The sequence below is a fragment of the Rhynchophorus ferrugineus genome, unplaced genomic scaffold (assembly GCF_030347505.1).
Source record: "Rhynchophorus ferrugineus isolate W39M unplaced genomic scaffold, kcgeb_rfMv2 rfM4, whole genome shotgun sequence".
Taxonomy (NCBI): domain Eukaryota; kingdom Metazoa; phylum Arthropoda; class Insecta; order Coleoptera; family Curculionidae; genus Rhynchophorus; species Rhynchophorus ferrugineus.
Window position 1 is genome coordinate 300,613 of NW_027472583.1, and position 13,582 is coordinate 314,194.

At 28.2% G+C, this 13,582-nt stretch overlaps 1 protein-coding gene across 1 annotated transcript in view; it reads right to left on the reverse strand.

Annotated features, from left to right (window-relative positions):
• The window catches only part of LOC143196431 (ras-related and estrogen-regulated growth inhibitor), a 45,169-nt gene that overhangs the window by 7,156 nt on the left and 24,431 nt on the right, over window positions 1-13,582 (reverse strand). The window contains exons 3-6 of the mRNA XM_076404105.1: window positions 13,458-13,573; window positions 11,147-11,283; window positions 9,386-9,595; window positions 7,105-7,206 (exon numbers count right to left, since the gene is read on the reverse strand). Coding sequence (XP_076260220.1) covers window positions 7,105-7,206; window positions 9,386-9,595; window positions 11,147-11,283; window positions 13,458-13,563 — 555 coding nt within the window. The 5' untranslated portion in view covers window positions 13,564-13,573. The remainder of the gene's footprint in view (window positions 1-7,104; window positions 7,207-9,385; window positions 9,596-11,146; window positions 11,284-13,457; window positions 13,574-13,582) is intronic.

A 13,582-nucleotide genomic window follows, 5' to 3' on the forward strand; every position in this document is an offset into this window, starting at 1 on the left:
TAAAAAATTTAAATAAACCTACAAAGATACATTTACCAAAAAAAAAACAACTTGCTAACTGTAACTATTGATAAAATATATAGATATAGTACATTTATTGAAGCTGATTTATAGCATATATGGATAAATATGTTGATAAAATATATGGATATAGTACATTTATTGAAGCTGATTTATAGCATATATGGATAAATATGTTGATAAAATATATGGATATAGTACATTTATTGAAGCTGATTTATAGCATATATGGATAAATATGTTGATAAAATATATGGATATAGTACATTTATTGAAGCTGATTTATAGCATATATGGATAAATATGTTGATAAAATATATGGATATAGTACATTTATTGAAGCTGATTTATAGCATATATGGATAAATATGGTTATAATATATATGGATATAGTACATTTATTGAAGCTGATTTATAGCATATATGGATAAATATGTTGATAAAATATATGGATATAGTACATTTATTGAAGCTGATTTATAGCATATATGGATAAATATGGTTATAATATATATGGATATAGTACATTTATTGAAGCTGATTTATAGCATATATGGATAAATATGTTGATAAAATATATGGATATAGTACATTTATTGAAGCTGATTTATAGCATATATGGATAAATATGGTTATAATATATATGGATATAGTACATTTATTGAAGCTGATTTATAGCATATATGGATAAATATGTTGATAAAATATATGGATATAGTACATTTATTGAAGCTGATTTATAGCATATATGGATAAATATGTTGATAAAATATATGGATATAGTACATTTATTGAAGCTGATTTATAGCATATATGGATAAATATGTTGATAAAATATATGGATATAGTACATTTATTGAAGCTGATTTATAGCATATATGGATAAATATGTTGATAAAATATATGGATATAGTACATTTATTGAAGCTGATTTATAGCATATATGGATAAATATGGTTATAATATATATGGATATAGTACATTTATTGAAGCTGATTTATAGCATATATGGATAAATATGTTGATAAAATATATGGATATAGTACATTTATTGAAGCTGATTTATAGCATATATGGATAAATATGTTGATAAAATATATGGATATAGTACATTTATTGAAGCTGATTTATAGCATATATGGATAAATATGTTGATAAAATATATGGATATAGTACATTTATTGAAGCTGATTTATAGCATTGTAATTTCATTACTTTATAGTAAACTTTTGATTAATTCGCTAGAAATTGTGTAGTAATCATGCAATTTTAAAATTACCATTTTAATATATTAAATTTCTTTGGAACTCAGCTCCATTGTGAAATGGGGACGATATTTAGTAACACAATTAATTTGAATTAAGAGCCATTGTCTATTTGATATATCGGTTAAATCGAATATCGATTTTAAATAATGCTACGGCTGAAGCGAAGATAATTACTTAGCTCTTAATTAAACGACCGTTACATTTAAAAATGGCGTATTGAATGATTTCATGACAAATGGCTTAAATAAACAATATTTAATACATTCGAATCAGTCGAATGTTTCCAAATAGATTTCCATTTGATTTAATGACCTATGCTGGAAAGGTAGAGACTAATTTATGAATATTTCATTTTCATTCAACTGTCTTTCAGTTTCAACCGACTAAGAATTTTAAATGAAGACACATAACAAAAAAATGTATTAAATTTATTATAAATAAAATGTTAATATGCATTTCTTTAATTTTTTTTTCAACAACAAAGTTTTCAACAATTGGAAGCTGGAAATATTGTTCTGCAAATATATTTTGTTTTCGTATATAAAATTATTCACACATATATACATAACATTTTTATTTCAAACATATATTATATAATTTTATACATATTAAAAGTTTTGTTTCAAACACTATATGTTATATGTTATTTCAAGTTTTTAACATTTCCGATTATATAGAAAAAAAAACTAAAATCGATGCTCCCGGACAAAGATATGCGAAGAAGATTTCCACTCAATTTTAAGTCCATCGCGTAAATAGAACCTGAGATAACATGCGGATTAGATCGCAAAAGGTTGTTTCGTGTAAAAATTTCGGGAAGCGTAACTCATTCAACCTAACAACACTCCACCTTCTTCCATCTCAGTTCAAGCTTCGTTGCGTCTGATGCCAATCCCAAAATTTTCAAAATTGATTAAATCAATCTATTAACAGTTATGTAAGTAAAAAATTCAATAATAATATTTGATGACATTGTAGCCATCTTGAGGTATGTCGAATTTTACATCTTCGAATAGCGGTTAACAAAATACCCAGAAAATATCCCAGATATTGAACAAGTAGGGGATACCAGCAGTGCTGGCTAGTAAACAATTACGAAGATATGGAATCTCGAGACGTTGATTTCAGATAGTATTGAAGGATAGTTTGCTCAATCAACTTAGTAATCACCTACTATCACTTACTATCGTTCAGATCAGATATTCTACCATCGACTGCCTAAGCCTCGTCTTGAGGTAAAACCAGCGCCGCTCCCTTTCATCTTTTTGTCTATTTGTATTTACTATGTTTTTATAATACCTCAACAAATAACGGTCACATAATTTAGCCCATCACTGATTTTCTTATACCTCCTTTCACCGTATAATTAAGAATATGTAATAAGAAAATGTAGTAGTAGTAGTAGTAGTATGAAATGTCTACAAACTAGACACGGATCTGCAATTTGTAAAGCTGCAGAGTCGATCTATTGAAACAAAAGGAAAAGTGAAGCAATAATGTTATGTATGGTGGAAAGAGTAGAGTAGGAATTCTCATTTAAGAATAACACCAAAACCAAACAAATGACGATCTCGTAACATGTCAATTTAATCTAAAGTCTTCTAAAACTTCGAAACTTCTAAAACCTATATGTGTATATTATTTTAATATGTTATGGGTTATTATTTGACTTCCTGTACTGCTTCTGTACTATAGTCAAAGTGTTACGTACTCTAATTTTCATAAACGATTAATTAAGTTATTTAAAAATAAAACAAATTAATTGTGTAAAGCATTATACATGAAATGAAATTTAACAATATTTTTTTCAGCAGATAAAATGAAAAGCTTTATAAGTTAACATTTTCATGTTCGACATATTTCGAAACAAACAAGGCAAATAATTATACACACATAGTAATGTGTAGGATATAAATTGATTTTTAAACCCATTAAATTTTTATTAATTATGAGTACTGAGCTTGAAAAATATTTCATTAAAAAGGCCTACATAGAGAAGACAAATTATAAACCTAAAACATTTGAAACTTTTGCTTCTATTAGAATTTCAAAATAAAAAAATATATAAATGTTATATCCAAAAACTTGTCTGTTAATATGCAATGTTGTGTAAAAAATTGCAAGCTACTTCATCGACTACTTTCTGGCTTTTGCAGACAAAAATATAGAAAAGCAGGGTTTTACATTTTACATAATACAGACTTTTACATATAAAGGGCCTAAAATAACAACGTTTTAACGATTTAACAAGCTGTTTGAAGTTTTATTGATTAAAACTAAAAAATTAAAATCAAACTGTTGCGGCAATATCACAAAACTCATTTTATATGCATAACATATGCATAACAAATGCATATTTTAATACTTCATTAGTATTAGAAACACAGTATAATATTCTAGATTTTCATTATTACGTATCAAATCAAAAACTCATTATTCTTGGAAATATTAATTTTATTTCATTTGAAGGATATAACACAATTATAATAAAGCCAGAAAATCATATTACCTCATAAATAAATAAATAATTAATGTAATATCATATGTAAATAATTCTGTAATATGATTTAATATATAATGACTATAAAAAAACAAAAAAATTATAACGAAGGGAATTAGAGAAAGTCTATTGTTTCGACATTTATTAGCCATTATTAACGACATATCATTTAATAACTAAAGAAAATATATTTGTTAAGGTTATTTTGTTTTTCTCGTTATATGTTAAATTGATCGATATAATACTTCCACACAAAACGGCATTTTATAGAGAAACATTTTATATCTTCCATTTTTCAACTATTACTAATAAAATGAACCAAATTCTTTAAATAATCTGCAGTCATTTTATATGCGATTTTATTTCATCATCGGCAAATTCGCATATTCGAAATATTACGCACATATAGTTGTAGAAAAACCATTAAAACTGGTAAAAGTGACAGTTCGATTTCATGGATGTTTGAAACTTTTGGAGTATAATATAATACATAATATATAATAAACAGTACTCTCTCTTCTATCCAAAGTGTCGTTAATAAAGTTGCCATTTGGACTAAAAAATGGCGAATTAAATGAAATGAATCAAAATAGACAAACACAGATTTCAAAAATAAGAGGATCACGTCATAGCTTGTCTTCATTAACAGCATGCAAAATCAGATTATCAAAGTGAAGCCTAGTAAAATGTATTGATTGCTTTGTTGAATCTCCAATCAATTTACAACAAACGTATTTTATATACTAATAATTCTACCAAGAATTCTGCTGAGGGATTTCGCCAAAGAATCCAACAAACAAGTGATTCAAAGGTTCCAAAATAAAGTACTAAAGTTTATTGTAAATGCGTATTGGTATGTACACTGGTAAAAATATAATTCTGCAACTATGATATTTGTCTGATTTAACTCTTTCAGATTTCTAGCAATTACATAAACTCCAAAAATCACTTCGAGGACTTCATTAAAAGAAACGAAATATATTGATTATATTATATACTTGATTATACCGAGAACTAAAGGTTATTCCATAAAACTATTTAGAAAGAAAGACTCTTCAGAATTGAACGAAATGAATAAACCGTGTACAGTTTATAACAAAAGTATTTTTAATTCAATAAACTCTTATATTATTATAATATCCTATATTTTATAAAATTTTCCAATTCTCTTTCAAATTTCATTTCTAAGTTTCAAGTTTCGCCAACTTTTAGGAAAAAATCCGTGCAGTGCCAGTGGTTGAATATTCCAATCTTCCATTTCGGAGTTTAGTTCTTTCGACTTCTGCCCACGAACATAACAGCATCGTGATATCAAAAAGTTCCGATACTTCTGATTTGTTTTGAAGTTTGTATATCAAATTAAAAGTTAGAAATTCATTTATCTTTGATGCGTTTAGCAATTAATTTTACTGTAGTGAAAGCTGATTATCGGAAAACTCGACGGACAGTATCTTAATTAATACCTAAAATGTTTCCTTTTTAAACGATGGAGATGTTTCAAAATATTCCATTTATTTTTAAGGTAAATATTTACGGTAATTTTTTATTTTAATACTCGCCTTAATTTGCGAACGTATTTAATATTTTCAACATGATATTTGAATAGGTGGGAAAAAGTAATTTTCTATATTTTTCATGCACTTTTTGACAAAACTATCATTTCGTCACTGTAGAACTTCTGAGATTTCTAGGCGAAAAGCTGAACAAAATGAAATTCATAATCCTCTTTTGAAGCTAGCTTTACACAATTAATAAGAGACCAGAACAAACGGTGGGTTTCTGAGTCACTAAAGATTTTCCTTTTTTCACACGCCTTTCCTATTAATTAACTTTGGTCGTATTTTTTAGTTCATTTTTAGTCAATTAGTCATCACTATAAATACTGCGGTAGTAAAAAAGCAATATATAACGAACATGATATTCTATAATATTCTTATTCAAAGCCCAATTAACAGTTGATAATAAAACGAGTCAAGTTCTGAATCCATATCTAGAAGGTTTTATGGACCTTTCAAAACCACTATAGTATGGCTAGGATTCACTAAAGACTGCAAGAAAAGGTTTTTAGTGCATTTTATAACTTTAAACCTCTCTCCAGAGAAATTAGTATAATGTATTACTAATATTGTCCATTGTTAGCAACTATTTTTCTCTATCTTTAAGGTCCCTCTTACTTTTAACTAGTCTAATCATAGTTTTAATCATAAAAAGTAATTGAAATTTAAAAAAGACATTCCTTGAAAAACAGTACTTATAAAATTTGCAACTTCAATAATATTTGTTCCTGTACATATGTTGTGATAAAAAAGTCCATGTTAATGGATCAAAGGTCTATTTTTGCTTTATATTTCTGAAGAATAGTTATATTATTATGTTATCTTGTTGACAGTTAACTAGTTATCTAATTCTATGATATCGTTTTTTTATAAAGACATTATATTTATTTGTACAATTATTCTGAAAATATATTATTTATAACTTTCATATATTTTAAGTATTATATCATTATGCTATTATAATATATAACAACATAAAAACCATAAATATTAATCTTATATAAGTCTTAGAATTTATTTAAAGGTAATTAGTTGATAATTAAACGAGTAAACTATTTTTATTTTCTTCTATATCAATGTGTACTCTGAAATAATTTAGAAATACATTTCTAAAAAGGAAATTTATATTACGTAAACATTTATTTTCACAATTTATAATTAAAACTATTATCTCCATTAACCTTTTATTTAAAAAAACCAGTAGAGACCATCAAAATGATTGAATTTGTATTTATTGCAAACTATATTAAAGTCACTTATACTCACTCGTATATTAAAGTAGTACAGCTTTGTAATAATTTTGATTGTTAATAGTGAAAACAAGCTCAACTCTGTATTCTGAATAATTTATTTCGGGAATATTACCATTACATTTTACAATTAGTGATATATGTTCATATGTTCTTATAATATCATTAGATATTTTAGATATCATTAGATCGTTAGATATTTTATTCAAATCGTCATCGTTTTATGAGTTGAATTAATTAGCACCAATTAATGTTGAACCGACATAATAAAACACCAAACATATTAGGGCGTTTAATTACTCCAAACATACTAATCAACTTTCACATACTCAGCTTCATTAAAACGTTTAAATAAACGTCTAAAAATATATTGATCAGACTGCGCGTTTCGTCGGTACTCGTTTCAATTCGCTATTAACACGTGTAACGTGCCACGGCAACTATTTGTTCTGTAAACATCTTAAATTTAATCCAGGGGAGATTCCTAATTAACCCTTAAGCTTGCTTACCTGTTCTATACTTTCTCTCACGGATATTTCATGGAAGCAGACGCATCCTATTTCCTTGCTCCTCTTCTGACCGTCTTCTAACGATACCATTCTATCTTCCACCTGCGAAAATTAATTGTTATTTTTTTCTTATTTTTTATATAAGGAATAAATATAGTGTGTTTCGTTTAGCATACTTTATTTTATTATTTATTCATAGAACGGTTGGAATTCAGTGTCACTCTCAAGGCTGTTTTATAATTTCATAGAACCAAAATGTACTGATAAAATACATTTGGCAAACCCATCTATCCTATTGTGGTCATTATTGATATGAAATCTGATGATATGAAAATATTATACATCTCTCAATCACAACAAAATAAATTATTTCGTAAATTATTTTTCTTATATAACATCTTAAGTTAATGTAAATATAACTAGTAACATGATAAGGATTAAAATACCAATAAGTTTAAAATCCAGCTTATTAAGATTATGATAAGAATATCCCATAAAACTATAGGCCATCAAATAAAACAACCAATGCAAGATGTCAATGCAGATTACCTCGAATATACCGCCAATTGTAGTTTGTAAAAATGTAAAATTCGTGCTTGGAGCGGATTTTTTCTTGTCATTTATCCTAGTTAACAGGAGATAAAAGTTAAGGGTTATGAACCGGCAAATGCTGTAAACCAAATGTCAAATTTGATACGCTAAAATTGAGACGTGCTGACGTCATAAACTTTTATTTCTATATTGGCTGTGTTATTGGAAAGTTTATATATTTCTACAATACCTTTTAAAGATATTTACAATATTGTAATGACTACAAAGAGATCTAAAATTGTCAGTTATATATTTTACTAAGCAACAAACAGTGATGACTACCGCCAAAAGAGTATCCTAGATAAGCAAATGACCCGTTTATAGAATCTGCTTGTATTCAATTAGCTGTACTCTATATTTCAGGTAGAAGATGTGATAGTCGCAAAGATCTTTCTAATTGAATACCTTATGGAAAAAAGAAGTAATGGAAAAGGGCTAAAAAAATATTGGTGAATACAGTTTGGTTAATGACTTGCTATTTTTTCATTAGCGTGTTTGATACATTTTAAAACGCCTGCATTGTATTATGAAAGAAATAAAACTAGTAGTAACATGACATAGTATTCTATAATTTGCTAAACCTATCCCCCCCCCCCAAAAAAAAATCCTTCCAACAAAACAGCCAAAGCACGTCATAAGTGACGTAAAAATGTGCTGTCTTATTCAATTTGTAAAAACGTGAAATTCATTTTAAACTCAGGCCGAATTTTTCCTTCTCAATTTACTAATTAGCATTACTCTAATTAAAAAGAGTCAGAATGAAGTCTGATGCGTCCGAACATGTAACTGAATCAGTCTATAAAATTCGGTTTGTGTTGGCACTGATTGACGCTGTTGTATTGTAATATATTGATACTATCAAATATTAAGCTATTATAGTTTAATTTGAAATATTTTTTAGACATACTTAGAGAGAGAGAAATATTTTATGACAAATCAACGGGTAGCCTTTTAGTTATAAAAATGATTTAACATAATTTCAGAGAGAACTGTTTGTACCATAGAAAGCGTAACTCTTTGAAGGATGTAAGTCATCCCTTCATACAATGTTAGAAAATATAGTATTTAATAGGAGCAAAGATAACACACGATAAAGTCCAATGGAATTATAAGATGTATTATTTCGATTTATGTATCTGTAACAGACATGGATATTTCAAAATGAAGCATTGGGCCGCTTTTAGCAAATTCTTTATAATATTTGCATGAATTTAGGCATTAGATGTTAAAGTTAAAATGAATAAAAACCTAAAGTTGATGCGGCATTACTGCGATGCCGTCATAAATGTTGATGAAGTGCAGTGGCTGTTTTTTTGTACAGATTATATGTTCCAAATAATAAAATAGTGACAAATAATATCCTATGTTTAGTCGTACAACTTTTGTGAAACCTAATTTTGTTAAAAGACTACAAAATTATGTTTTATACGTGTTATTCCCTTCAATTTAATGAACAAAAGACATAACTATTCCTATCATCCCTACATCGGTAACTATAACACAAATAAGTTGTTTAAATTGTACTCTTATGACGTTTAATTGTACTTTTATGACACATGTATTTATGTGCAACTTTAATTTTCGGTATTTGTTCAGCCTGAATGTTACAAATCTCTACTCACCGCTATAGAAACTAGTTTATAAGGAATAATATTAGCTTTTCAAACAAATCTAATTAAATTTAACATACCTGATCTGTTTTATTCCCAACCAACACTACTGGAACATCACATAGTGGGTCTTTGGCGCTCGTGCTTATTCTCTTCTTTCTTTTGTTGTAATTTATGAGGAATTTCAGTCGGTAACACTCGTCGAAGGAACACTTATCCGTGACAGAATACATAAGGATGAAAGCCTCGGCCCAACGAATGTTGGCTTCCAAACCGCAGCATTCGTTCTCCTTGTAAAAGAAAAAAAAAGTAATATTGAGAAAATATGACAGCCACCGAGTATATTTTTAATATAAACCTAAAAGCCGGTTTCCCTTTTCTTATAAGAGGGATAATAAATTCTTGTTGATGTAGCGATATCACGGTAAAGCTTTTTTATATCTTCGACAAGTCGAGATATTTAAAAGCTAAATGTATTTCATGTGCTTCCGTAATCTCGTATTAAATCGTATAAAAACATATTGCCCTTTCATTAAACAGGCAGAAAATAAAACTATTAAAAAGATTTTAGGTCGGGATAAAATAATTGCGTGCTTTCTTAATGTATTGTATACCTCCACTTATTCAATATATACAACATTAAGAAACAATTAATGCATTGATAAATCATAAATAAAATACGTGCGTTCGGAGTCTTTTTTTCCGTATTTTTTAACGAAATTGATTTATTACCTGATAATAAAGCAACAAACCATCCAATATAAATACTTACTATTTATAAACCGTGTATTTCACAAAATATTCAGTTTATGCAAGTCCATCGGTGTGCGAGTAATCGTCTAGGAAAGACTAATTTGAAAATATAATCTAAGTAAAATGAGCCTAAATCAATTATCAGGTGAATTGACAGCCGCAAAGGATCCCTCGTTGAGTGAACAAAATCACGAATGTGTTAAAGAGACGACGTTACCAGATTATGGTGTGAAATTCTCACACTTAGAACATGATCGCCTATTGGAAAATAGGGAATTGCAGAATCCTGAAACACGCAGAAAGAGGAAGACGGGGTTTAGTTAGAACATTTGTCAAATCATCTAGGCTAGATAGAGGACCCCGACGCCTGAAGCGTTCCTTATTTTCAATCATTGTTTTTTTTTATTACTATTTTTCCTCATACGGACCGCACCTTTACTTGGTCTACTCATTGTAATGCCTAATAAAAGAGCTGCATACTTCATTGAGTAAATTTCTAATATTAAAAAAAGAAAAATAAAATATGTTTAACATACAAATTGAACCGACTTCAAAGTATATATAAGGAACTAACTAAAATTTGGGAAATAATGAAATTTAGATTTTTAACAAAAAATTTTTTTTTAATTAAATATGTAATCAATCTACTTCCGATTTTTCATCACATCAGTTCAGCAATAACATTATACACAAGTATCTGATTATTTTAGATAAATAATATGTAAAAACATTGTACGGCCTTTGAAATTTAAGGTTCTCCGTCGATGTACCACCCTCCCCCCATCAGATTTTAACTGGGTTCCAATGGGACCACCTCGGAAGTGCACTCTTTCGAATATAGAAAGAATTTTGAAAATCGGTCGATAATTGACGGAGAAATCGGCGAATATATATTTAAAAAAAAAACATATACAGCCGAACATAGAACCTCCTCCTTTTTTGAAGTCGCTTAAAATGGTCTGATTTTAAAACGAATTTGCAAAGTACAACTGGCAGTACATTCGACGTCGTGATGGCGCGAGTTCAATGCAATTTTGGGCGAACCATATGTATATAATTTAGGTGTTAATTAACTTGATTAAACTTACCGGAGGCTGACCGGCCGTATCCAAGATTTCAAAATATACAGTTTCATTATCTATAACGGTGTGGAATGTATATATCTTCTCTAATGTTGGATCATACTCTCCAATATATCTTTTCGTAATAAATCTAACAACCATGGCTGAAAAAAATAGACAATTAATATTTTGTTATGGTATTTAGTTCTCGTAGCCATAGTCTTAAAATGTTAAATGTTCTATGTTCTACTATTGAATCACAAATCTGGTATTGAGATATCTCAAAAGAAAATACATTCTGTCACACGCAAAAATAAACGCAAAATATATATTATTTACGCAAAAGTATTGCATCGATATCAAATTATGTAACTATAGAAGCATCTATTTTACACTCAGCTTCCTGAAATTTGGCACATCATTGTTCCTATAAAATATTAATTACTGCTGATAGATGATAATCCCTGTATAGATACTTTCAATAATGCTTCATAAATTTATTTTGAAACGTTTTCCAACAATGTAAATGTTAGTACCATACCGTGTTGAGTTTATTTCAATTATTTCGTAGCTAATATACGAGTCAGATGAATCGATCTATGAGAGAACAGAAGAAACATAAAGAAACTCAAATAAAATTTATCTAGATATAGAAAATAGAAAGATGAGAAAATTGCATAAAAAAATCAATAACAGTGAATAAAAAATAGACGATAACTAGAGAGATGGAAATTAGAAAAACTAAACACAGAGAAAAAGAGAAATATTATGCCGATGGATGGAAAAGAAAAGAGCAAATTAAATAAAAGAATACAAAAAAAAGGTGACCTAGATAATATTTATAAGAGAGCTTTTTACAAGCTGGAGGAATGGGTGACATACATAACGGGTGAATAGCGGAAGTATCAAAAAAATGAATTAGAACTGAAACTGAAAAATTATAAAATTAACTAATAAGTAAGTAAGTAAGTATTAAATTTAGCTAGATAAAAAACGGTTCACAATCTACGATTTAGTAATATATTTGGATGTTTATTATGTACCAACTGACCTACTCTCAAAGTCCTTCTAAGTTTAAGGGGTTTGTCTGGAAAAACTTATGGATTGTTTGTCTCATTGACGAAAATAAACCCAACTATATTTGCTGCCTTCAGTGGTGTTGTTATGCAATGTTGGACTTTGTTTCACGTGGTAAGTTTGCGTCGTTTAATGTTTAATGTCGTCTAATGTCGTTTCAAATTACGAAACTAGAATTACTTATAAAAATTATATATATATAGACTGACTTTGACAAGGTTTTAATGATCAATACAAATTTCTACAATCAGAATAAATATCATTTAGTATATTACATATTTTGGCATCATCAGACCAGCAGTGATTCGAAACGCTCATACTTAATTTTCCTAAACTGGAACGTTTCTATTAAAATTAATGTCATGTCAATCAAAAAAGGATTTCAGAAGATTATTCGAAAATTCGAGGCAGAAATAATTTTCCTGTATTTCAATAATTTAGATCATTAAATCGGGTCGAGCTGACTTTATATAAAAGTTTTTATGGCCGCCATTGAATGTTGGAAAATAGGAAGCCGTCAAAGAATTCATTATCAAAATGAATCTTCTAAATATGAAAATGGGAGAGATATAAGTTATTGAGTTATTTATTATTTTATTTTTAGAAAATATATCGGTATCCAAATAATCTTGATTTAGTGATCAATTTAGCGTTGATTTTCCGATGTTATAGGCGCATAACAGCTCAAGTTGAAAATTAAGACGAATTCGCAAAAACAATTCAATTATTGACATGTTATAAGGTCATTCAGCAAACATTGTACATTTCTGTCATATAATTAAGGTCTTTATAACTTTTATTAACTTTTTTTTATAGTTTATACACCCGATAAAATACATTATCATGACAACCAATTTGATTTATTTAACCCCTTGCTTAACTCTCTTCCGAAAGAGTCTCAAAAAGCATGTTTAGAATTTATAGTTTTTATTTATATGACATAAATATAAATCAACTAATATTTTAAAAATACATTTCTAATGTTTACCATTCTATTCAGAGTAAAATTTTTTGTGACTTTCATTATTTGAAAATTTAATGAATTATTTGAAAGAAATTTTTTTTTAATCAGTTTGAATACAACTTACTCAATTCAGCGTAAAATTCTTTATAATATCTGTAATTTTCATTCACATCTGTTTAATTGAAACGAAATAAGAACAAGAAACATGAAAATGGCAAAAAATTAAGTGGGTTTAATGTTTTCGGTAATATTTTAATTTAGAAACTTGAATGATACCAATCTATCAAAAAAACTTACCAGATTTACCGACTCCAGCTTGACCCAGAATCATAACCTTCAGAGTCTTCGGCTTGGGATAGAGCCCCAGCTTGGCCAAAGACAATTTCGGAGATGTGGCGTTCATTTTACGTCATCTGGAACAA